Raw genomic sequence first — 25,506 nt, forward strand, 5'->3', positions numbered from 1 at the left:
GCAATGGGGTCACCGTGGGCCAGCATCCCTTTGGAATGCTTTCGACACCTTGTAGAGTCCATGCACTGACCAATTAAGGCTGTTAGGAAGGTGTTCTTAATGTTTTGTACACTCGGTGTATGTCGTTTTTATACATTTACGTTTGATAGAACATCAATCAATGTGCCTGTTCTCTGTGCGTCTCCTGTCTCCTCTCCTCAGTGCGCCCGGGCAGTGTGAGGAACATCATCCAGCAGTTTGAGAACCACACAGAGATCCCCGGGGAAGAGGGGGCTGAGGGAGACCCTCCGAGACTGTCCTCCAGCAGCCTGGGAGAGGACAGCATGGACAGGTAACAGAGGGAGGGAGGGAGAGAGTGTGTGTGTCTCGACCCTTGTGCAAAATTCTTAGTGTGTTCAAACCCGTGCATGTGTTTGATTCGTGTCTCTCCCTCTCTCAGCCCCACGGTGTCGATGCGTCTGGCTCGTAGTGAGTCTCTGAAGGCGCAGGGGGAGGGGCGTCGGCGGGGCGGGTCCTCGGGGGTGGAGACAGTCCCTCGGTCCCGTAGCGACGTGGACATGGAGGACTGTGGAGAGGAGAGTGAAGGGCCGGGCCTGAGACCCTTAAACCACAGCACCTCCTCTGCCTCCAGTAGCTCAGCACGGTGAGACTACAACACACACCCAATCCAAGATCTGGAGCATGCACACTGCTCAAACACACACACCCTTAGAACTATGAATCCCACACTCCTTTGGAACTATGAATCCCACACTCCTAGAGACTGGTTGAGCAGCAGCATTGAATATATAGCAAATCTGTGTGTTGTTCTCCTCAGATCCTGCGAGAACCCCACCCCTCCGTACACCCCTCGGTCTTCCAGAAGAAAGTAAGTCAACCTTACTACTATAATGTGTTAAGCTTTGCTGAGGGACTTGCAAGTGTATTGAATATCTGTGTGCGCGTGCGTATTTGTGTGTAGGAGTGTGGAGTTCCCAGTGGCCTTGCTCCCTGACGCCCCAGCCCTAGAGGAGGACGTGGTGGACAGTCACAACTGGCAGGAGACGGTGGCCCCGCAGGTCCTGGCTACTCTCTGTCCCCGAGAGGTGGACAGACAGGCTGTCATCTACGGTAAAACATATATATATATATATATATATATATCTTTTTTTTAAAACACTGATTGACCAGGCTTTGTCTAGAAACAGAGGAATGTGCAAGGCTGAGAGTAACACGTGACATTGCTATACATCTATAACTGGGCCTGTAACCTCTAAAGACCACTGTCTATCAGATTAGTTAACACATGAAATCACCCCATATATATACACACAACACGTAAGCCTTGTCCTCTCTAAAGATGGCTGCGAAAAGCCCAAAGGGATTCTATCAGACACCCGCCTCTATGGGACTGTTATTTCAGAAGGAAATTAGAGGAGAGGGTTATATTTACACCCCTTTTTTAGTCTCGTCTTTCTATCCCCCCTTCCTTTATCAGAGTTGCTGACGACGGAGGCGTCTCACCTGCGTACACTCAGGGTGTTGGATCAGGTGTTCTTCCAGAAGATGAGGTGTGTTCTGAGCTCTGAAGAGCTGGCCTGCATCTTCCCCAACCTGCCTCAGGTCTACGAGCTCCACGGTCAGTCACTGTGTGTGTCTGTGCGTGTTTCTCCATCCTGCCGATATGTATCCAAGCAATGTGGATTTGAAGTTCTGATAAGGTCACGTCGCATAAAAGGGGTCCTCCCTTTGAGTGGTTTTGCTGTGTAAATGTCATATGTTTAAATGGTTTTAGTTGGTGCAATGTTGAAGCAATGTTGCAGCATTGCCTTTGAGTGGCATTCCGTCTCATTGATGCTTATGCTCAATGTTGATTCAATGTAGTTATTGTTTTTTGGTCAATGTTGCTCCAATGTTGTGTTTTATCAACCTTGCTCCAATGTTGTTGTGTTACAGCGAGTCTGTGCGAAGCCATGAAGAAGAGACGAGAATCTCCCATCGTTCAGGGCATCGGCGACATCATGCTGGCCAGGGTGATTTTAACTAACCATGTCATCCCATCTCGCTCTCTTATATATATACCCCCCCCCAATCTTCGTCAGTGAGATGGAGTGTGTTAATCGAATATCCAGTTCTTACACAAAGTGATTCTTCTCATAGGTTATGGGTAGGATTGCTGGAAACATTCAACTTTTACCAGTCAACTACAAAGCATTTTGGTATCTTCGTTTTTTTAGATGTAATTTATCACAAGACCCCTAGTGGCCCTTTTGGGTACCTCATATTATCACCGGTGTCTAACTCTGGCCCTCTGTGTGGTCTTATCACATGTAAAATAGAATCAAATGAATGACAAAGCTGTAGATCGTTATCCTAAATATAAACCAACTTAGTGAATACCGTTTGTGTTTAATATGAGGGTTTCATCATGAAATATCCTTTTTTATTTTACTATGTGAATATGTATTTGTTGTCAAATACTGTCGGAATAGCACCCTGAAATGGCGCGCTGTCTGCGGTTGTGGCACCTAGCATCATTCTGATTGGTCAATAAAGTAGAGCTTTTTGTTTTTCTAAATGTATTTACTGTATGGATATCTGAGGGAGAGAAAATGGCTGATAACTTCAAATGCCCATTCCTAGATTTGAAGACTTTGCTATTGCTAATACCTGCCAAATAGATTTAAATCAGAGAAAGAAAGAAAAAATGTCTAGGGATAATTGTGGTGTATTTTGAATGGGGCGTCGGTGTGTACCTTTCTGGTAGTTTGAGGGCGTGGCGGGGGAGGAGTTTCAGGAGCAGGCGTCCCACCTGTGCAGTCAGCAGTCTCAGGCCCTGGAGCTCATCAAGAACAAGCAGCGCAAAGACCCCCGCTTCGCACACATCATCCAGGTAACGCGCGCGCACACAGTTGCAATGGCTTCTCGGCTCATGGATTGATTTGATTGATGTATTGGTTGATTGATGTGTTAACAGGAGTGTGAGGCCAGTCCTCACTGTAGGAGGCTGCAGCTGAAGGACCTGCTGGTGTCTGAGACGCAGAGACTCACCAAGTACCCTCTGCTACTGGACAACATCCTCAAACACACAGAGGGTAAGTAGGATAGGTTTCTACCACACAGACAGACATCCCAGTGGAGAATGTATGGTGATTTGGTAACCTTGTTTGTTTTGATGAAAGGCTTTCAGTAACTGCTCACTCACGTAATAGCTAACTAGAAGCAGACAGGTAGCTACTAGCTATTGACTCAAACTTTGGCTATGGTATTTTAGCTTATTTGATGTCACTTGGAATAACGTCCTTCTCTTCCCCTAGCCGGTTCCACAGACCTCCCTCCTCTCCAACAGGCTCAAGCCTGTTGCCGGGGGATATTGCAGGCCGTCAACGAGGTTGTCAGGGAGACGGAACACCGGCAGCGGCTCAACCAATACCAGCGCAGGTTGGACCCCACGCCACAGTTCAAGGTACTGCCCAATTTGATCTTGTTAATTTTTCCTTATCCTACATTCCTCTCAAAGTTTAGATTTTTCCTCCAACACATACCCAATGATAAGGTCTACCCAAACGTGCTTCAGTCCAGCTTAAACAAAAAAGGGAATCAGGTGCTCGACTGAGGGACTTGAAAATCCCCAAAACATCCCTTACCCCAGAACAATTCAACGGGCGACCCTCCAGGAGGATAAAGATAAATAGAATAAAGATTTCCGCATAGAGAGAGAATAAAGACTGATCTGAAATATTTAGTTGAGTAATTTAACCTGGGTTAAGGAATGTTTTTTTTTTTTGGACATACCCAACGATGTTGTTATGGTGATGCTGATGTCTACCATTTTGTCTTCTGTCTCTCCTCTCAGAGTCTGGACCTGACCAGTAAGAGAATGATCCATGAGGGTCCTCTCACCTGGAAAGTCAGTAAAGACAAAACCTTGGGTAAGAAAAGCCCACCACACCCCACAATGAGTCAAACCTCATACAGTCTCTAGTCAAACCCCCTTGTCATTGTAGTCGACACCTTTAAAAATTTTTTTTTTTTTTTTAATCACTCTAATAAGCCCCACTGGTCTCTTTTGGGTTGCAAACGTTCTACAAACCTTGCATCCATTTCCCATCAGGTTTTTGTTAGCATTGTTCCCGGAAGGTTCTAACCACGTGGTTCTGTTTCTCCCTGCCGCTCCCAGAGATCCAGGCTCTGCTGTTGTCAGACCTTCTGGTGTTGCTCCAGAGAGGTCCAGACGACCGGCTGCTGCTGCGCTGCCCGTCCCGCTTTCTGGGGGGGGGAGGTGGGGGTAGCGGGGATACCAAGGCCTCCTTCAGCCCCGTGGTCCAGCTAGACTCACTGCTGGTGCGCTCTGTGGCCACAGGTAAGAGGTCAGGGGTTATGGGAGGCCGTGTGGAGTAGTCAGTGGTTGGGCTTAGATGTAACCACCAGTTTTCCGTTAATGGTGTAACAACACTGTAATAGACATCTGTAATAGCAGAACGTACGATCTCAATACTTTTGTTTAATGTTGAAATAATGATCATTACATAGTAATCATGGTTGAGTGATGCCTCTTTGATAATGCAGGCCATAATGAGATGCCCAAAAAAACAGTGATTGCTTTTTGAATGATTGACAGCTGTCACTCATCATGTGCCATTCCTTCCTCAGATAACAAGGCCCTGTACGTCATTAGCACAACAGAGCAGCAGATATACGAGCTGGTAGCAGGGACGTCCTCAGAGAAAAACATGTGAGCACATCTAGACCAGCTATATCTATAGGACTATTATAGTCCACCAGTTTTATACACAAGAGTTGTCATCATTAGCATTTTAACTAATGCATTTTGCTTATCACATGGAAAAGCTTTGGTTCTTAAGTCTTATTTATTTATTTTCACAGCTGGAAGGACCAACTTGAAAAGACCATCTCATTGGCTGCTGGCTCCTCACCTTCGACCAATAACAGATCCACACCTATTTTGTAAGCTGATCTGTTTCTATCAATTACCATTGAAAAGATGGCATTGTAGTCTATTCACTATGTTGGTCCTAATCAAAACGGCCCAGACTAAATTCTCTCTCACTCTCTCACTCACTCAGCTCCCCGAGTCTTGGTAATGCTTCCCCTGTCTCAACTGGCAGCCATGTCTACCAATCAGGTAAGAGAGATTGTGTCAGACAGGGAACATACATATGTTTTGGAGTAGATTGTATTTAGATTGAGTACATTTCTATACAGTAATATTCTGTATCATTCTCTGTCGTTCACCATATTGAGTATCTTTAATCTCCCTAGACGACTCGATGACGGAGCAGGCAGTTTCAATGGGGACAAACTCTCCTAACAATGAGGACAATGAGCTCACGCCCACCACACCAACAGCGCAATCAGGGGCTTTCCTCCACAGTGAGGGACGGGACTACGTCAAGAAGCAGATTGGAGTGGCTGAGGCAGCTCTTGAAGACGGTGAGACTGAAAGAGAGACCTTTTGACTTGAACATATACTTTTGCGTCACTAGAATATGTTTGTTTGATAATCAACTGTCAACTTATTAAATTCCTCTTTCTGTCTCAGTGGAGATACTAAAGCGGCTGATTTTCCACAACTTTGAGGAAGTTGGGTGGAGTCACGACTCGGACGGAACGCCCACAAACGAGACAGCCAATGAGAGGAGCCCGCTCAATGACGGACAGAGACTGGCATCCTCTGAGACTCTTTTCAGTGCCAGTCCCAGCCAATTGGAGGCTGAGCATTCCGAAGCCCCGCCCTCGGAGGTGGGGTCCCCCAGTGTACATGTTGTGAGGAAAGGTAATGGGGACAGAAGGTGTAGACAACAACCTAATAACTTTGGCTGTTTTGGTTAAATGACTGCTTGTTTGTTGGTGCCTACTGTGGTCAAATCAAGTCTGACTCCACTACGGCTGTCCCCGACCCCCAAAAAATCTTGGTCAACCTAGTTGTATGTTCTTTCGACCAATTAATTGGTTGAAATTTTAAAACGTGTATTTTTACATATAGACACAACCTGTGTTTTTTTTATCAAATCAACTATATGTACTGAGCTTGTCGGATGCTTTAAGGACACTTTGATTTAAATAATTAAGACACACAAATGACTGGAGGGAGCCAGAGATAAATTTAGCCTAACCAGAAGAAGACAAAAAACAGTCCCCGTCCCCCCCCACTGCTGCTGGCCTTCACAGATTCTGCTGGCCAGCTTTTCCATTTGGAGTTGCAATTTATCTTACCATTTCTATTGATGTGCATGGCAGTTCTGATTTTTGCACCTTTTTGTGGAACGGTTTCATTTCCTTTATAATAAACTCTTTGTATCTCTAAATCATCATGTGCTTATAAAAGTAACTTCTATTGACAACTATGTAAAAAAAAAAATGCCTGCATAAAGCCAACAAATAAAAACATTGCAGCCTGCAGGTAGAAAATATCCTGATTTAAAAATAAATGTAAAAAATATATATATATATATATATATATATATATATATATATATATATATATATATATATATATATATATATATATTATTATTATTATTTTTTTTAAATCCTATAACTCACATTGGCTACACATTGCCTGTCAGCAAGGAGCTTGAAACTATTAACTTAGGTCCTGCTTGTGCAAGCAAACTTGCAACATTCTATGAAATATTCTGGGCCCTCAGTGTTTCCCGCCCCAGTGAACTTCAGAAAGACATAGTTGTCGGCTATTTGCGCAAGGGATGAAAAGTTATCAGGTAGGCCTATTTTTATGACGTTTCCACCGAATCAGAGCATTACATTCCCCCCCCCCCCCCCCCCCCCCCCCCCCCTTTTCATGCTGAGTGGTTATCGAAAGGGAGGAAGAGCTGGAAAGGTTTTTCAAATAGGCTACATTGAGGAGCTATTGTCATTCTCAATGGTTGTAAAAACAGACTTTGTTTACTTGCTGTTTTGAGGTAAAGAAAATATTACTTTGAGAAGTTCCACAGTGGTGGTCAGTTAAGACAATCAGAAATACTATCAGATCCCCAATAGGGCACAATTATAGACCTACATTTGTGCGCAGGCCAGGTAGCCTATGCCTTCTTCTGTGTATAATCAGGTGCGTGTCCAAAATGGAACGAAATAAACCAAAACTCACAAGTATAGCCTAGGTAGTGCGGTCCGCAAACAACATGTCCAGCAACGTGTCCACTCCGACAATGAAAACGGTAAAAGACTGTAATAATAATGTATTGAATTTATGAACAGAAATGACCATAACCAAACAAACATTGATGGTAATTAACAGTAAATGTACTACTGGTGATACTGGTTCTCTATCCCCGCGGCCTCCAATGGATTAGTCCACTGAGACAGGCGTGAATCAGACGGGTGTCTCGTGCCAGAAAACATAAATATTTTAGACTGTTCGACAGAAAAAAATCTGTCGACCAAATAATCGAACTAAATGGGGTCAGCCGTAGACTCCACTGAATGACCACTGAATGCCTCTAATTGTTTGATAATACACACTCCTTTCTCTTGGCATGTTCCCGAAGCTCTGTGTGATTTCAATTGGTCGGGTGCACTTCTGATCTTTCTTTCTGCCTCTTTCCACAACTCTGTTTTGCTTTTCGCCTCCTTCTCACGCCCTCGTACAATATCACATCTCCCTCACTTGCACTCAAACTCTCACCCCCATGACACTACCATGCTCCCCTACACATAAATGTATACTGTCTGACACACGCGTGCACACACACACTCTCTTTCACGCCATCTGTCCTCTTATGCACAGCTGTGGTTGCGGGCTCTCCTTCTATCCCTGATGACATCACTGGTGTCAACCTCCACTCCGACCAATCACCTGAGCCGAGAGGCGGGGCCAGTGTACGGGGTAATGCTCCAGTAGACAGACCAGTTGTTCTCCTGAGAATGTTTGTGATTACTACACCAGGCTCGCGTCCAGAGAACATTTTAGAAACACAGATTGTTTGGTTCTACCTAAATTTATCCACTCGTTTTTAGTTTTTCCACTTTGAAGCGTTTTCCAATTCATACCTACTGACCAAGCACACCGGCCACATACTATAAGATTTCACAGCTCTACTGTCAATTCACCATGAAGATTGACGATCGCCTTTAATTCCACTGTGCTGTAGGAAACGTGTTCTACCTGGTGATGCCTACAGAGCAGGGAGACGGACTGCTGGATGAGAGTCACACAGATGAGGTCATTGATCCCCCCACCCTGACCTCCACCGAACTTCCTGATCTGGACCAGGAAGTGATGTCATCAAACATTAAGCATCATGAGGAAGAAGGGCAGGTCTCTTCCACCCTGTCTGCTGGCAACCAATTGGAGCCAGGAAATCTGAGGCGGGAGGGAGGGCTTGGCCAATCACAAAAGGTCCTCCAGAGCTATGTGATCAAACACGTGGATGAGATTTTCCACACAATCGAGGAGCTGATGAGCAAGCTGCACCAGCTGAGGGTAAGGCGTTTAAACACACACACACACACACACACACACACACAGATGTGACATGCTATTACATGAGAAACATGAGAATCCACTCACTCACCCACTCACAATTTAGAACCCAGAGTTGAATACACATTTTGACATTATTTCCATGCTATCTATTACTTGTTATTTTCTCCCCCCCATAACCCCAACAGGACATCGAGACAGCTCATCACCAGCTGCTGAAAACACTAAGAGAGCCGCCTGTCAATCAGGAGTCGGATGATCTCCCTCGCAACCAGGAAACCGTCGTCAGGACGCCGTCTCTGGACCGGGACCCAGGGGATAGTGAGTTCAGCGGTCAAGGGTCATTCCCACCATGTGTTGAAAGATATGGTCTGGATACAACCTTTTCACAAAGGCATTTCTCAAACCTTGAAATTCAATGGGGGCAGTTCTTGTTGTTTTTTGTTTGGGTTTAATTCAGTTCTCTGAGTTCTGTTATTGATAAACCTCTCACTCTCTCTGTTTCTATTTGTCCAGCAGAGCCAGCTAAGCCTGAGATCCTCTCCACTGGATTCTAAAGATGTTATCTCAATGAGGAATTCTTAAGACTCATTCACCCCTGCTCTGCCGTAGACACGCACATACACACTGATGGACTGGGACCCCAGCCTTTACCCCCTACCCCACGTCTCACACCCCTAACCCTCAGCCCAATCCTAGCATACACTGCTCGTAGGAGCAGGATCCAGAAAGTACTGTGATGTCTTTGGTGTTGCCCTGGGAGACCAGGAAGTGATGCAGGACTGATGGCCCCGGCCCCCTGACACCGAAGGATTTGCCCCCAACACGGGTTCAGGGTGAACTCTGACCTCTGTGGAGCCAGAGGGAGTCCAGGGACGAGAGAATGGACAGATGAAGGACAAAAAAAGGAAGAGACTGAAAAGTAGAGAACAAGTGATGGAAATGTGTGAAGAAGCAAATAGATCATAATGAAAGTGGAGAGTGGGCAGAATCTAAATTGGCAAGGAATAATGCCATGGATGAGATGTTGGATGGAAGTAAGGTTGGTTACATTTGAAGGAGAAGTTAGTATACTTTGAACGAAGTAGTGATGGTTCAAGGGAGAGAGTTGAGAAGTGACAGGTGAACAGGACAACGTAAGGACCCTAGCACTTTACCCACAATATATCATCTGTCGCGTATACATACTCCACTACGGATTGGATTAGTGAGGGACTGGAAACTGGACAGATCACCGGCTCCATTGTGAGTCAAAGCTGCACCTTGTTTGAGCCAAGATGGTAGTTCGTTACTACTGGTTGCTTTACAGTATGCCTACCGTGGAGGCCAATCGAAGAACGGTGTGTGAGTATGCGTGCACACACACACTGAACCAAAATATAAACGCAACATGCAACAATTTCAAAGATTTTAGTGATTTACAGTTCATATTAGAATATCAGTCAATTGAAATGAATTCATTAGGCACTAATCTATGGATTTCACATGACTGGGAATACAGATATGCATCTGTTGGTCAAAAAAAACAATCAGTATCTGGTGTGACCACCATTTGCCTCATGCAGCTCAACACATCTCCTTCGCATTGAGTTGATCAGGCTGTTGGTTGTGGCCTGTGGAATGTTGTCCAACTCCTCTACAATGGCTGTGCGAAGTTGCTGGATATTGGCGTGAACTGGAACAAGTTGTCATACACGCTGATCCAGACCATCCCCAACATGCTCATTGGGTGACATGTCTGGTGAGTATGCAGGCCGTGGAACAACAGAGACATTTTCAGCTTCCAGGAATTGTATACAGATCCTTGCGTCATGGGGCCATGCATTATTATGCTGAAACATGAGGTGATGGCAGATGATGAATGGCACGACAATGGGCCTCAGGATCTCGTCACGGTATCTCTGTGCATTCAAATTGCCATCGATTAAAATGCAATTGTGTTCGTTGTCCGTAGCATATGCCTGCCCATACCAAAAACCCAACCGCCACCATGGGGCACTCTGTTCACAATGTTGGCATCAGCAAACCGCTCGCCCACATGTCTGCCATCTGCCCGGTACAGTTGAAACTGGGATTCATCCGGGGAGAGCATACTTCTTCAGCTTGCCAGTGGCCATCGAAGGTGAGCATTTGCCCGCTGAAGTCGGTTACGACGCCGAACTGCAGTCAGGTCAAGTCCCTGTTGAGGACCACGAGCATGCAGATGAGCTTCCCTGAGACGGTGATTACACATGATGATCTGCGGTTGGATGTACTGCCAAATTCTCTAAAATGACGTTTGAGGCGGCTTATGGTAGAGAAATTAACATAAAATTATCTGGCAGCATTTCTGGAGGACATTCCTACAGTGAGCATGCCAATTGCACGCTCCTTCAACTTGAGACATTTGTGGCATTGTGTTGTCAAAACTGAACATTTTAGAGTGGCCTTTTATTGTCTCCAGCACAAGGTGCACCTGTGTAATGATCATGCTGTTTAATCAGCTTCTTGATCTGTGTCAGGTGGATGGATTATCTTGGCAAAGGAGAAATGCTCACTAACATGGATGTAAACACATTTTGTGCCCCAAATTTGAGAGAAATAAGCTTTTTGTGCATTTGGAACATTTCTGGGATTTTTTTATTTCAGCTCATGAAACATGGGACCAACACTTCACATGTTGCGTTTTATATTTTTGTTTATATATGTTCAGGTTTATTGCCCTGGGCCCAGAGGAAGGAATGGGTCATAAAGAGTAAAGATATCAACATACACAAGCGTCATTCATCCATAATATTCTTCATGTTATGAGAAACGTACGTTTCGTAATCACACATGAAGAAAGAGGTGTGTTTTTGTTTTGGGAAAACCAAGATGGTGGCCGGTCGGGTCAGTCAGTCCTGTGTCTCTGTACAGCTGCTATGCTACAGGATGGGTTGTCTGTAGCGGCGACATATTAAGGGTTACAACACTAGTACTGCACTGTTCTCTACTGAATGGCTGTCGTCTTCTGCACCACTACTCCTAGACATACAGGGATCACTACTACGAAAAAGGAAACCTGTTCAATGAATACCCAGATGTCTAACAAGTTGTCATTTTTTTTCCCCTAAAGAATGCTCTACTGTATTGGGTGTGTACAATACTGTGAATTCCCCTCTTCCCTACTATACCGTGAGTAGTATTTACCGTATTGTCACACCAAAACATGAAGGGATGGTTGTTTATACCAAGTAGCATACGTTTGAACTGAGAGACCCTCGGCACAGACATGTATTTATTGGGAGAGGAAGTCTGTTAACCCTATGTAATCCCTTGTTCAAGTGTGTAATCAGCAGCATACAATGTGTGTGTGTGTGTGTGACACCACAGTGTGTAATGGGATATCTGAGGGGATGCAGTGTTTTCAGTTTAACTTGGCATGGTGGACAATTCCAGACTATTTTCTCATACATTTTCTTACTTTCTAACTTTTCTATTCGTCCATCTCTCCATTCACTTACCCTTTTGAGAAGCCTTTTTTTCAGTCTCCATCTTTGTACTTTCTACCTCTTCTTTTTAGCGTCTTTTAAGCTTTTTCGTACTGGGGTTCGTCTGTCAGAAGTCTGAGTTTGTGTACGCACCTCGCTCATACAGAGGTTAGAACGGATGTTTCTTCCCTTTGTCAAACGTTGCACAGCAAACTGCTGCACAGTGCAAACTACTGTATGCATACAGAGGTCTTTAACGATCCTTTCTCTTGTTTAAATCTTGTTCACTCATGTAATATAGAAATCACAACCTTGTTTTATATGTGAATCTTTTTTTTTCTGTAAAGCCTTAGTCCTTTCTTTTGATTAGATTTTTGTAGATTCGATCAAAACAAGATGTAAGTTATTTTCTCTCCCCTGTTTTTTAGAAAAAGGTGAGATTGTTAGCTGCACAGAAGGAAAATGAACATGTGTTTTGTGACATTAAAAATAACTGTTTTGAAAGTCCTGGACCGGAACTTGAGTCCTAACTCTTCCTGGCTGATGTGAAAACGAAACTTATTCTGCCTTGAACATATATAGATCCAGACCAAATGCAGCTACCCCAAAGCATATTTATTCATACATTTTATATCCAATATTGAGTCTACAGAAATATCGGGCTTATTTCGCTCGAGCTCAATGCCCGTATTGAAGTCGACCACTTTGAGGAGAAACGTCCAGGTAGAGATCACAGTGAGCGGCAGCCCTAGTAACTAACTGGTGTGACCTGGAAAAACCTGCCCCCGAACCGAGTGAGGCGGAGGACATTCGTTTAGCGGCCTACACTCCTTTTATAGGAATCAAGTAAGCCAAGTATTAAACTTTGGGGCTAGGAAATATTCTATTCAATAGGAGAAATCCTAACTGATCTGTCTCCAAGGGCCATGACATGATTGGTGCATCTCAATTGTATTTCCTTGACTCTTGTGTCCTTTCTCCTTGCTTCCTTCTAAAAATGCAGAGATGACCCAAGGGAAGGAACCTCTGACTTTGTCCTCCAATGTGCTTTGAGAAGGAGGTGAGAAGAGTACACAAGGAAACAATTGAGATTCACCTGTAAATTGGTATAGGATATATTTGACCCTTTTATGGGGATTTGTGCACAGTTGGTAGGTTTCTGTTAAGCCTAATGCACTTTCCAGTTGAGCAGTCGATGTATATCAGAGTAAAGTGTGTTTTATGTTGTGTTTGGTAATGTGTCAAGTCTTGTGTTATAACTGAGGTACGAGAAATTGCATTCCACACACTGCTACGCATGCTCAGGGCCACGTTCACTGGGGCAGTTAACAAGCCCGTCACCGTCTGGCCAAATATCCCAAATCCGTTACATTGAAGAGCCTGGAAGTTGAATTAATTCAGAATTGTAGCTAGTATTTGGGTCTTAGACCTTATTTTGGGGCACAGCCTACATGGAATAGGCCTGCATCTGTTAGGTTTGTTAAATTCGGGGAGCATCTACGGGTCAGAGTTAGCTTTGTATGAAACAGACGGTTTAGGGAGGATTACGCATTTGTAGTAGATCTGTTCTGGGACAAACTGCTGTTCTGTGATCGTCCTTCGTAAAGACGTGAACGGGGCAGGATTACACCATGGTCCTGCCCTCGTCGACGAGAGAAAGTAGAGGTGAGTGAGTGTCTGGGAACAGAATGAACAGGGGGAGGGGAGCGGGTGGAGTGGAGGCGGAGCACCGTTGGGGACTTTGGCGAGTGGAGGGAGGCCATTGATTTTTAGGGTTTTAGAGTACTTTTGAACGGAGGAAAGACGAATCTGGATCTTAGTTATCCAGAAAGACTGACTGGGTAACCGTTTCCATACGCGGAAACAGAAACCAATCGGGAAACTGTGGTTGAATATTCCAAACCGCGAGGGACCGTGTAACGCAGTTTAGCCCTTTTGGAAAGGGGCGAGCAATTGTCCCAAACCCGGCGACGTGTTCTGTCGTTACAAGGGACCACAGAACAAGAGCGCAAGAAATTTGAGCTCCTAAGAACTGAAAATTTTGAATTTATATCAGCTGCCCGATAAAGCCTACACTTGGATTATCTTTATTGATTGTATTATGTGATTTAACGGGATACAAAAGCATTGCGTCTCTGTGGAGCGTTGCCTCGCGCACCCCTCTCGGTGATGAATGACTATTCACACGCGCAGCGGGGCTTCAAGCAAAGAACAGATGCAGAAACCGAGAATGGATGCGGCTCATGGCTTTTGTATAGCCTGGATGATTTTCAGTTGAATAAATTATATTGTATATGAAGAGGAATCAAGTTACAAACCTTTCCTTCCTGAATGATGTATTTGGAAAAGAAACCTAATTAGGATACATCTCCGCCGCCTGATTTGAGTCACTGTTTAGGGTTTTCTTTGTGTCGAGATTTTTAGGCTACGATTCACGTTCACCCATTTGGGTATCACATTTTGAAAAGAAAGGTAAGCTTTCTGAACAGCTTGGAGTCTTTTTTAAAAAATTCTAAAATAGTTTTCCTTTCTCCGTGGCAGGTTTGTCATTCACAGCCTCTCTATTCAAAGCACTCTGGGACCGTTCATTTCTTGCTGGCCGATTGTTTATCATTAATGAATAGGTGGCATTGATGGTTAGGATATTTGGTCAATTTATTAGAAAAATGTAATTAGAACATTATCCGTTGACATTGGCGCAATATCTGTAAACCATTATGGCTTGATGGTAGCCACTTGCAGTTTGGTCCGATAAATTAAACTCCGATTTGAATCCATTGAGTTTGAGTTTGCATGTCTCTAGGCAACAACATGATGAAGTATCTCACTAGTCACCCAAATTGCACTTTTACGCATGTGTGCCAAATATAGCACAGGTATAAAACTGGTTAATAACAGTTTAGGTTGATGAATGTGAGCATGCTGACGGTTTTTCGTCCAGACTATAAACAAATCCCCTAAAAATCTGTATTGGCAACCAACATATCCGTGCTGCTGCATGGGCGTGAGACGTTTTACATTGTTTCAAGTCGGCTCGCACAAACACTCCTTCACCGACAAAACGTAGCTAATATTTTGAGGGAAAAGGGCTATTCTGACCCAATTTTAAACATATCTGCGCGTTTGAGTTGCATGCGTCTCATTGTTGGAATGAGACCGGTTCGTAATGGATAGGCCCCATGAAGCCTGTGGCTCGATTAGTTGAGTTACACTGGGCTGAGGCGCCGCCACGCTCTAGCGCCTTGCTGCGCCTCCGAGGCTTTCATCGAGGCCTGTGGAAGGGAGGAGAGCCCCCGGCATTTCGACAGCAGTGCCACTAGGGACTATAACTTTTACAGCATATTATGAAGTCGCAGGTGCCTTTGAGGTTCCAGATGGAATACCCAGAACATTTGTGTGTTGTCTAAATTAGAGTCCTACAGTTAAATGGTTGCAGTGGACTGCAATGGAATTAAAGGTACACACATTTATTCTACCACACACACTAGTCCCACAAACTAGGGGTTTACAGTGCCTTTCCCAGTATTCACTCCCCTTGACTTACTCTACATTTTGTTGTGATGCAGCCTGAATTCAACAATTGATTACATTTTTTTTTTTCTCACCCATCTAAACACAATGACTAAGTGAAAAATTTTTTAGATTTTTTTGCAAATTTATTGCAAATTAAATATGTAATTTACATAAGCATTCAAACCCCTGAGTCAATACACGTTAGAATCACATTTGTCAGCATTTACAGTGGTGAGAATTTTGGGGTAAGTCTCCCAGAGCTTTCCACACCTGGATTTTGCAACAATTGTACAGTCTGAAAAAATTATTCAAGCTCTGTCAAATTGGTTGTTGATCATTTGGTTGTTGATCATTGCCAAACAGCCATTTTAAAGTCTTGCCATACATTTTCAAGCCAATTTAAGTCAAAACTATAAACAGGCCACTCGGGAACATTCAATGTTGGCTAGGTAAGCAACTCCAATGGATATTTGGCCATGTGTTTTAGGTTATTGTCCTGCTGAAAGGGGAATTTGTCTCCGAAAGTCTGTTGGAAAGCAGACTGATCCAGGTTTTCCTCTAGGATTTTGCTAAGGTCTATTCCATTTCTTTTTATCCTGAAAAAACTCCCAGGTTCTTGCAGATGACAAACATACCCATAACATGATGCAGCCATCACCATGCTTGAAAATATGAAGAGTGGTACTCATTGATGTGTTGGATTTGCACAAACATAATTACATTTTTTTATTTAACCAGGCAAGTCAGTTGAGAACAAATTCTTATTTTCAATGACGGCCTAGGAACAGTGGGTTAACTGCCTGTTCAGGGGCAGAACGACAGATTTGTTCCTTGTCAGCTCGGGGGTTTGAACTTGAAACCTTCCGGCTACTAGTCCAACGCTCTAACCACTAGGCTACAATGCCGCCCTGCCCCACTTTGTTGTGAGAACAAAAAATGTATGGAGTAAAAAGTACATTTTCTTTAGGAATGTAGTAAAGTAAAAGTTGTCAAAAATATAAATGGTAAAGTACAGATATCCCAAAAAACTAAAGTACTACTTAGGTAAAGTATTTTTTACTTAAGTACTTTACACCACTGCCTGGTTCAGTTTATCAACCAGCTAATTATTAGAATCAGGTGTGCTAGATTAGGGTTGGAGAGAGAATCTACAGGACTGTTGCTCTCCAGTAACAGGGTTGGAGAGCCCTGCTCTACAGGCTTCCTTCTTTTCACTCTGTAATTTAGGTTAGTATTGTGGAGTATCTACAATATTGTTGATCCACCCTCAGTTTTCTCCTATTACGGCCATTAAATTATCTGTTTCTAAAGTCATCATTGACCTCATGGTGAAATCCCTGAGCGGTTTCCTTCCTCTGCGACAACTGAGTTAGGAAGGACGCCTGTATTTTTGTACTGACTGGGTGTATTGCTAAATCATCCAAAGGGTAATTAATAACTTCACCATGCTTAATGGGATATTCATCTACCAATAGGTGCACTTTTTTGTGTGGTATTGGAAAACATCCCTGGTCTTTGTGGTTGAATCTGTGTTTGAAATGTACTCCTCGACTCCGGGACCTTACTTGTGTGTGTGGGGTACAAAAATGAGGGAGTCATTTTAAAAAGAATGTTAAACACAATTATTACACACAGTGAGTCCATTCAACTTATTGTGTGACTTGTTAAGCAAGTGACTTGTTAAGTCTCGGGTTAACTGGTAGAGAAGAAATGGAGAATAATAGGTAATGTAATATCCCCACTAAGCTATACAACACACTCATGACCACACCTCCACACATCAACCACAATAGTGCCCTGCTGCTTGTGAAACAATGCCAGCTACTGTAATTACTGTGTGTGTGAGAGAGAGGACAGATTTGAAAAGGGCTTATTTGCCTTTTGCAAATCTGAGTTGGATGAGTCATTGAATAAACCAAGCTGAAGGGAGTCAAACTACTTTTAGCAGTGATTCACATAGAAAATAAAGTCAAGAAAGAAGACAGTTTGGCTTTTGGGAGAGGATGGTGGGAGAGCGGTGCAGAGGCAAGAGACGATAGTCCGAGCTGACAGTGGACGACATCTTAACATGACTTCTTACCACATCTATGGTCCAGTACAGAGGGTGAACTCCGATTGAACCCACACTGTAAACCCCAATGTGATACCATTACTCAAAACTTTTGAGGAAACCCGTTGCACTTCATATATCTGAGTACAGCTACTTATTTATTTTTTTAGTAATCATTACTCAAACTGATTTGTTAGTGATAGAGACATGGTTGTTGGATGTATTTATTTTCAGTTCTGTGCCCTTCACAAAGTGAGGTCCTAGGGGAATGTTATCTTTATAATTAAACTCTTTATGACAATACATTACATATCTTGTACGGCCTTATTTTGAAGCCTAGCTTTACCCTAATACAGTGGCCTGAAACTCATGGTTTACAGGCCACATCAGCCCTGCAAGTAGGGTTGCAAAATTCCTGTAATTTAACCAGAATTCCCAGATTTGTGGAAAACCTTTGAAAATGTACCCAAATTTTGCAACCTTATCTGCAAGTTGCATTATGTGGACTTGCCAAGTGATATGTAATTCCTATTGGAATCCAGCCAGAGTTAAGATTTCCAACAATTTACATTTTTATTCACCCGCAACCTGCATTCATAATGTCTGCCAGCGTTAGGAACAGTGTGAGGAGAATACCTAAGCCATTTTAAACTGGAATGACCATTTCAGTAAGTGGTGCTAAAAATCAAACTAAATGATTGGATTCGTTTTATAAACATTTATTTATCTTTGTGTAGCATACAATTAATCAATTAATCACTCAATGTACATGCAAAAACACGTATTATAAACAGTTCCAAAAAATCTACCTGCAGTAGAGCATCCTGGGGGTAAAAATGATTTCTTATAGTAACTTTTAAAAAATAGAGTTGATGTGAATTCTCATTTAGTTGAGTCAGTACCACAAACATTTTAAGTAATAATGACTTTTCATTGACTTTGAGTTCAACTTATTAGAAGTATTTGAGTTAAAAATGCCTTAGGTTTTCATCAGCAATGATGATCTTTGCCAATAGTTTTAACTTGGTCAGTGCTATACAGGATACTTGGGACATCCTTAACCCTAACCATAATTCTTACCTTAACCAATTTAAATGGCGTAGGGACGTCCCAACTTCAATGGCGTAGGGACGTCCCAAGGATTGCGGCTAGCAAAGACTGTTTTAACTTGAGTTTAAAGGAGGATAGCCGACATTGCTATTAGCTTACTCTCTCTAACACAGTTGATAACCAAAAAGTAGTTAACTTCTTGACATCATTACCTCTCCTGTTTTCTATATAGCTGTCCTGATGAATTTGGTGAGACCTTTACTTCCGTGAGCTACTCAGGTTCTCTCAAAAGAGGCCTATTCCCCATTAAATGTTAGATGGCCATATATATTTTTTTCTGTCGATTTCTAGACGTTTCATTCTTATTCAGCTATTTCATTCATTGTTAAGGCACCTGGGCAAACAGTTGGTGTTTCTGCAAACCTCCTCATTTTGTTGTCATCGTTCTTTAAATGATTTAGCCTTCTCGGCCTCTAGAAGCCATGTATAGAATTCTAGCTAATGTCATTGGCATTTGTATGAATAGAGAGTGTGTGTGTGTGTGTCTTAACCAAGAAGCTCCTGTCTTATTCTCACATGAAACCTATTGTGAGGGCCCAAAAAGGGTTGAGGAGTGAATTGGAGCGAGAGACGAGGGAGAGCGACAGAAATAGTTATTCATTCACCACACATTATCACATTAAGAATCAATGCCTCTCTCATTGGAGATAGCAGTGCTAGTCCAGCTGAAATTGCATTGGGTTCTTTGCAACATATTACCTGATGTAAACACATACTGGCAAAATCAGGATGGAGTAGTTCAGAACCCGAATGTCTTTCTAGACACAAGTGGGAGAGAAGGTGGGGAGTTGGTCAGGCCACCATGGTAACACCCCCCAATCCCCTCTCACCCATCGCCTCTTATTCATCCCCATAGCAATAGCCAAGCTCTGTTGCCCTGGAGACCACAGGGGATGGCAGGGAATGCAGTTTTTGCGTGCGCACAATCGGGAATATGAAAAGGCAGTGGCAAGCTCCTGTCAACTTGGTGAAACGCATTTTGTTGCTGTTAAATGGTGTGTATTTTCCATCTGAACTTACGTATGAGGAGTGAAATTGGGCTATTAAAATATAGTTTTTTTCCCACATTGCTGTTTAGAGTCGTATATAAAAGCTATCCCTTTGAGCTCTTTTTTTTTCCACAACCTGCCCTTTAGTCCTGTTGTGACTGCTTGTCTGTCCGATACACTATTACCATGTAATTAGTCCTGACGGACATGTTAATAACACAGAAAACTGTTTATTAATATCTCCTCATTTGCCCACCACCCCTCTCCCCCCTCCGTCAGGTCTGTCCATCCCACCCCTTCTTCTCCGGCCTCCAAGATAGATTCCTTCAGGAGTAAGGTTGAGCTCCTCCGCCTGCCTCTGGCCCTCTCATCCAAGTCCATCAGCCACCGCAAGAGTCAGCTGGGCGGAGCCGGGCAGCACGGCACGGGGGGAGGAGGTGCCCACAGGGGCAAACCCCGCCCACCGGCCTCTGACATGGACAACGAGTCGCAGTACTCGGGCTACTCCTACAAGTCCTCACACTCCCGCAACTCTAGGAAGCACAGGTGGGTAACACGTGTACGACATAGATACTTATACTGTACATGTACTCACACTCACTCTCTTGTTTCTACACTCTCACTTGCGTGAACATGCATATCAGGGAAGCTGTGTATAACTTTGTTGACTTGGTTTGGTTATCCTCCCCCAGAAATAGAAAACCATGACAGTTACGGTTAACCCTTTTTGTTTCTGTCTCTGTGTGTGATGTTCAGGGATAGGCGGGACAGGCACCGCTCCAAGAGCAGGGACGGCAGTAGTCGTGGAGACAAGTCGGTCACCATCCATGCCCCTGGAGAGCCTCTACTGGACACCGAGTCCACCCGCGGAGACGATCGGGTCAGAGTTCACTTCTTTCCTACATTACATCTCCCCTCACTTCCACACCCTGATCTTTGATTGAGGGTCAATACCTGGCTTTAGTTTCTCTCTGTCTACTCTGTCTCTTATCACTCATCCTCTTGTCTTCTCCCATTTGTTCAGGTAATATTGCCCCTTCCCTATCACACCTCCCAACATATGCTCAAAGAAATCTCCCCCCCCCCCTCTCTCCCTACTCCAGGATGATAACTGGGGTGAGACAACCACCGTGCAGACTGGCACGTCAGAACACAGCGTCTCCAATGAGGACCTGACGCGCGTCTCCAAGGAGCTCGAGGAGTCCTCCCCGCTGGAATGCCGGCGTTTCTTGGGCCCAGGATTGGGTGCCATCCTTGGCCTCTTCGCCCTGGTCACCCCCCTGGCTTTCCTGGCTCTTCCGCAGCTGCTGTGGCGCGAGACCCTGGAGCCCTGCGGCACGCCCTGCGAGGGTCTCTACGTCTCCCTGGCCTTTAAGCTCCTGGTCCTCCTCATCTCCACCTGGGCTCTGTTCCTGCGCCCGCCGCGCGCTACCTTGCCTCGCTTCTACGTCTTCCGCTGCCTGCTGCTGGCGCTCGTCTTCCTGTTCGTGGCGTCCTACTGGCTGTTCTACGGCGTGCGCGTGCTGGAGCCCCGGGAGAGGGACTACAGGGGCATCGTGGGGTACGCGGCGTCGCTGGTGGACGCGCTGCTCTTCATCCAGTACCTGGCCCTGGTGTTGCTGGAGGTCAGACACCTGCAGCCTGCCTTCTGCCTCAAGGTGGTGCGCACAACTGACGGGGAAAGTCGCTTCTACAACGTGGGACATCTCAGGTGGGTCTTGGAGACGTTGTGGTTGTGTTTTGAGGTGTTTTGAGGTGTTTGTAGTTTACATGCTGTTTTGTATAGCGATTGGGGAGTGGGTGTCTATTGTGTGGGGTTCTGTGTAAAGGTTGTTTTGATTTGTTTGCATTTTTAGTAACCTAGTACTCTGATTTCAGAGACTTATGATATCATTGTGGTTGGCCTGCAAATCTGTCAGTCGGAGATTAACCGAAACCCGCATTACCTCATCAGTCAGTTTGTTTGGGCTTTTTGCATACAAATCTCTTCATTTCTTTGTTTGAATCCCCATTAGCTTTTGCAGAGGCAGCTGCTACTCTTCCTGGGATCCACACAAGACACAAAACATGACAAGTAACACAACACTGGTACACTGGTAGACAAGGACACTCACCCAAATGTAAAATACAAAGATATACAGCAAATAATAATAATAATAATACAAAGAGAAACAAAATAATATGTGTGTCTGTGTATGTTTATTCCCCCTCAAAATGTTTTGGTTGCACCAGGCTATTTGGTTAGCAGTCATACATATGATCAAATGGGAGCGGTTGTGTCTGCCCCGCTAGTCATCTGGTTCCCACCTTAGTGTGTTTGAAGCAGCAAGGCCTGGGGTGCAACTATACCCCACCCAGCTGATCATCTAAAATAGCTGCAGGACCACCTCGGGTTAAGTGCCTTGCTCAAGGGCACATCGCTAGAGTTAAGATGCTGCCAAAGGGATAATGATGATGCTGCTACTGATGATGATTAGGACATATTCCATAGTAATGACATAGATTAATAAGGGTTCGTACCTCCCTTGTTGTTCTCCAGTATTCAGAGGGCAGCAGTGTGGGTGCTGGACCGGTACTACAGTGATTTCCCAGTCTACAACCCTGCCCTCCTCAACCTGCCCAAGTCCATCCTCTCTAAGAAGAGTTCTGGCTTCAAAGTCTACACTCTGGGTGAAGGTAAGTCTCGAATGCTATCCTTTCCGTCTCTCATCGTCTCGCCCCTCTTTTCCCTCAGTCATTTTCTCACCTCTTCGCCTCTGTCTTCTATGTGTTCTTTTTTTTTGCAAAGAAATTGTAACATTAGATGTTTGTTGATCCTTTTTCTTTATTGTGATTTTTCTTCCAGAGAACAACACTAACAACTCTACGGGTCAGTCCAGAGCGATGATCGCTGCGGCCGCCCGCAGGAGAGACAACTCCCACAACGAGTATTACTACGAGGAGGCAGAGACGGACCGCAGGGTCCGCAAGCGCAAGGCCAGGTGAGGAGGGGAGACACGCTGGGCTGGGTAGATCGTCAAAGAAAGAACATTTCAATCCATTTGTTGTAGAAAAACTTATTTTGTGAAAAGTGCATTTTTTTTGTGTCATTTGGTGAGTTAAACAGTTCAAGACTAATCAAGGGAACATCACAGATTTTTCAAACCCCAGGTATAGAAAGGCTGCCATTATAAAAAAAAAAATAGTAGATTTAAATATATATATTTTTGAATTTTTCCTATTCTTTCTTTTTTTTTTACATTACAATACAAAAACAAACGTATACATACGAACACCAACTTACAGACGCATCCAAACAATGGCTACATCTCATCCGCCTAGACCTGCCTGCTCATATCCCCATCCCTAGTTCCTGCATTATTGTTTGCCACTTGGCCTTAAATGGTACCAATTTGTTTTTCTCCGTCGCCTGTGCTATTTCAATAAGGCGGACGTTATTTTAGCACCTCTCGGTTTAGCGCTTGCAATACAAATGCTAGCCTGAAACGACACCTGCGTACTCATTACGCGTGCCTATTTCTCCTCCCAGGCTGGTGGTGGCGGTAGAGGAAGCCTTCACCCACATCAAGCGTCTCCAGGACGACGAGCCAGCCGCGTCGTCCCCCAAACACCCCCGTGAGGTGATGGACCCCCGGGAGGCAGCTCAGGCCATCTTCGCCCCCATGGCCCGGGCCATGCAGAAGTACCTGAGGACCACGCGCCAGCAACCCTATCACAGCATGGAGAGCATTATCAACCACCTGCAGTTCTGTATCACGCACAACATGACCCCCAAGGTGAGCCACCATTCCCTTAACATGATCACTATGCCCTCACAACGTGACCCCTACACCCTCACAACATGACCCCATACACACTCACAACATGACTCCTACGCCCTCACAACATGACCCCTAAGATGCCCATCAGACAGTAAGATGTACACTCTTGATGTGACACCTATACCCTTTACATATGACCCCTACGCTCTTAAATAGGACCCGTATTATACCCCAAATAACAGCCCATATAAGACACTATTCTTGACCGTAAAGGGATTGATATAAGCATGTTTCCCCTGAGGAATAATATCTAGCCTACTTTACATTCCACAGAGAGAAATTGCACACTACAAACACTTAACTCCTAGCGGTTGCCCCACTATCGATATGACGTCCCACCCTGGCTGGCTGTCTATCTGCTTCTTCTCTGTGTGTTTCTCTCAGGCCTTCCTGGAGCGCTACCTTTCTCCAGGCCCCACGCTGCAGTACCAGCGGGAGAACGGTATGGGTCGCCAGTGGACCCTAGTGAGCGAGGAGCCGGTGACATCAGCCCTGAGTCGGGGTCTCGTCTTCTCCCTGCGACGTCTCGACTTCTCCCTGGTTGTCACGGTGACACCCCTCCCCTTCCTCCACCTGGGGGAGGAGTTTATCGACCCCAAGAGCCACAAGTTTGTCATGAGGCTGCAGTCGGAAACCTCTGTGTAGAGAGAGGGAGAGAAAGTAGTGGATAAAGGGGGGGGGGTGCGAGAGAGGAAGAGGGAACTTATGATTCATCTTTCCTCAAAGCCCATCTCTCTGTGTTGACCTCCGTGTGAAAAAGGGAGAGAAGACGGCTATGTGTCTCTTTTTTTGCACAAAGCAGTGGAAATGTGGCGTCTGCTACCAAGGGCTGGAGGAGAGACCTCTGTGGCTATCCCGTTTTATTAACTGTGTGTGAATGTCTTTGTGTGTGTTACTGTGTTAGTCATTGGGACTTGTATGTTTCTCATTCCTTGACAGTAACTGGACCGCATTATTTGAAGTTGACATTACTACATTACTAACCAATGAACTGATAAAATATTAAAGATAAATGTGAATAGGAAGACTTGATTAAACATTTTTTTTTTTTTTTTAAAGAACTAGAAAAGTTACGTGCTTGCAAAAGTTGCAAATTAGCTACGACGTCAACCAATCAGGTGATTGGAATCACTGAATCGACAAATAAACTGACTGCTTCCTGACAGTGGAACCATTTTCATTGGACAACATCTGACCCTGGTCCAAAGGAAGTGGGTTGTTCTAGGGACAGCTGATGAATGTTTAGTTGAAACACTGAGCAGCTGATTTTCATAAGAAATTAAACGTTTAGGATATTTTTTGTGACGTTTATTAATGGATGTTATGTTGGGGACTTTTGAGGTGTATTCCAGTGTTGGTTTTATAATGAAGAAGACGGAACAGATACAAAAAACAGACTGAACCTATTGTCGTCATGATATGAGAGGTTATTTTTGTTTTTGGTCCCAAATAAAAGTCCATATCAGATATAGGGCTGAGTCCCAATAGTATCTAATTTCTCCTGAATTGTGGACTCATTTACTACTTCCCATCAAAAGCATTGCCTTGGTGGAGGCCAGGGCTAGTGGGAGTTTCCACCATATTACTTATACCAGTCATCAAGTCAGTGAAGAAGTCATTTTTTTGTAAGAAAGAGAGACACATCCATAGTCATGTGTACAACATGACCACTGTACTGTTCTGAACATTTGACCATGCCTAAACACACAAACTAACACATTTGTTTTTATTAACCTGTACTTGCGTGCAGTTTAAGATATGATTTGTTCGATTCAAGGCTCTGAGGTGAACATCAGCAACAGTCCTTATGGGTCCAGCACAAACAACGGTTCTTGGGCTCTTTGGCAGCTTAGAGCTGCTGTCGTCTGTCTCCTATTGTTGTATATAAATGTTTTTTATCTTTTTATATGTGTACCATATGTTTGAGACAATGGTAGCTTTTTTCCCCTTTTTTTCTACATAAGAAATGCATTTTATTTGATATTTTTTAGTATCACTTCATGTTGTAAATACATTTGTAGATTGCAGTTATGATGTGAATGTTTTTCATATTTCATAATTTTAGGACTAAATTGTTACGACCTTTTCAATAAATTATCTCTCATGATATGATGCCCCTCCCACCCCTGTC

At 44.1% G+C, this 25,506-nt stretch overlaps 2 protein-coding genes across 12 annotated transcripts in view; both read left to right on the forward strand.

Annotated features, from left to right (window-relative positions):
• LOC110500439 (rho guanine nucleotide exchange factor 11) overlaps positions 1-9,407 on the forward strand; it is a 29,296-nt gene extending 19,889 nt beyond the window's left edge. For 4 of the 10 annotated variants that reach the window (XM_036957845.1, XM_036957848.1, XM_036957854.1 and 1 more), the window contains 20 exons: positions 202-331; positions 440-643; positions 818-868; positions 962-1,110; positions 1,478-1,618; positions 1,936-2,012; positions 2,747-2,872; positions 2,957-3,074; positions 3,297-3,445; positions 3,836-3,911; positions 4,160-4,342; positions 4,633-4,714; positions 4,867-4,947; positions 5,067-5,125; positions 5,263-5,433; positions 5,543-5,776; positions 7,748-7,846; positions 8,112-8,443; positions 8,632-8,812; positions 8,963-9,407. In XM_036957845.1, the coding sequence (XP_036813740.1) occupies positions 202-331; positions 440-643; positions 818-868; positions 962-1,110; positions 1,478-1,618; positions 1,936-2,012; positions 2,747-2,872; positions 2,957-3,074; positions 3,297-3,445; positions 3,836-3,911; positions 4,160-4,342; positions 4,633-4,714; positions 4,867-4,947; positions 5,067-5,125; positions 5,263-5,433; positions 5,543-5,776; positions 7,748-7,846; positions 8,112-8,443; positions 8,632-8,812; positions 8,963-9,000 (2,681 nt within the window). In that variant the 3' untranslated portion in view covers positions 9,001-9,407. Of the gene's footprint in view, positions 1-201; positions 332-439; positions 644-817; positions 869-961; positions 1,111-1,477; positions 1,619-1,935; positions 2,013-2,746; positions 2,873-2,956; positions 3,075-3,296; positions 3,446-3,835; positions 3,912-4,159; positions 4,343-4,632; positions 4,715-4,866; positions 4,948-5,066; positions 5,126-5,262; positions 5,434-5,542; positions 5,777-7,747; positions 7,847-8,111; positions 8,444-8,631; positions 8,813-8,959 lie in introns of all 10 variants that reach the window. The other 6 variants (XM_036957846.1, XM_036957850.1, XM_036957852.1 and 3 more) reach the window with 6 other exon arrangements.
• Positions 9,408-13,350: 3,943 nt separating this feature from the next.
• LOC110500440 (vang-like protein 2) lies at positions 13,351-25,482 on the forward strand. Of its 2 annotated transcripts, none has more exons than XM_036957856.1 (8): positions 13,351-13,557; positions 19,834-20,100; positions 20,311-20,434; positions 20,658-21,265; positions 22,094-22,230; positions 22,400-22,535; positions 23,084-23,330; positions 23,760-25,482. In XM_036957856.1, the coding sequence occupies exons 2-8, from the start codon at positions 20,030-20,032 to the stop codon at positions 24,018-24,020; spliced, it is 1,584 nt and encodes a 527-aa protein (XP_036813751.1). In that variant the 5' UTR covers positions 13,351-13,557; positions 19,834-20,029; the 3' UTR covers positions 24,021-25,482. The 2 variants fall into 2 exon arrangements, with proteins under 2 accessions (XP_036813751.1, XP_036813750.1); XM_036957855.1 differs by lacking the exon at positions 13,351-13,557 and adding an exon at positions 13,602-14,364.
• The last annotated feature ends 24 nt before the right edge of the window (positions 25,483-25,506 follow it).

This window comes from Oncorhynchus mykiss, chromosome 21, assembly GCF_013265735.2.
Source record: "Oncorhynchus mykiss isolate Arlee chromosome 21, USDA_OmykA_1.1, whole genome shotgun sequence".
Classification (NCBI taxonomy): Eukaryota; Metazoa; Chordata; class Actinopteri; order Salmoniformes; family Salmonidae; genus Oncorhynchus; species Oncorhynchus mykiss.

What these genes read in the sequence shown, in the direction of transcription:
- LOC110500440 (XM_036957856.1), top strand. Translation starts at nt 20,030, where the DNA reads ATGGACAACGAGTCGCAGTACTCGGGCTACTCCTACAAGTCCTCACAC. An exon ending in CGCAACTCTAGGAAGCACAG is followed by an intron (nt 20,101 to 20,310) that starts GTGGGTAACACG and finishes TGTGATGTTCAG; the next exon opens with GGATAGGCGGGACAGGCACC. An exon ending in CCACCCGCGGAGACGATCGG is followed by an intron (nt 20,435 to 20,657) that starts GTCAGAGTTCAC and finishes TCCCTACTCCAG; the next exon opens with GATGATAACTGGGGTGAGAC.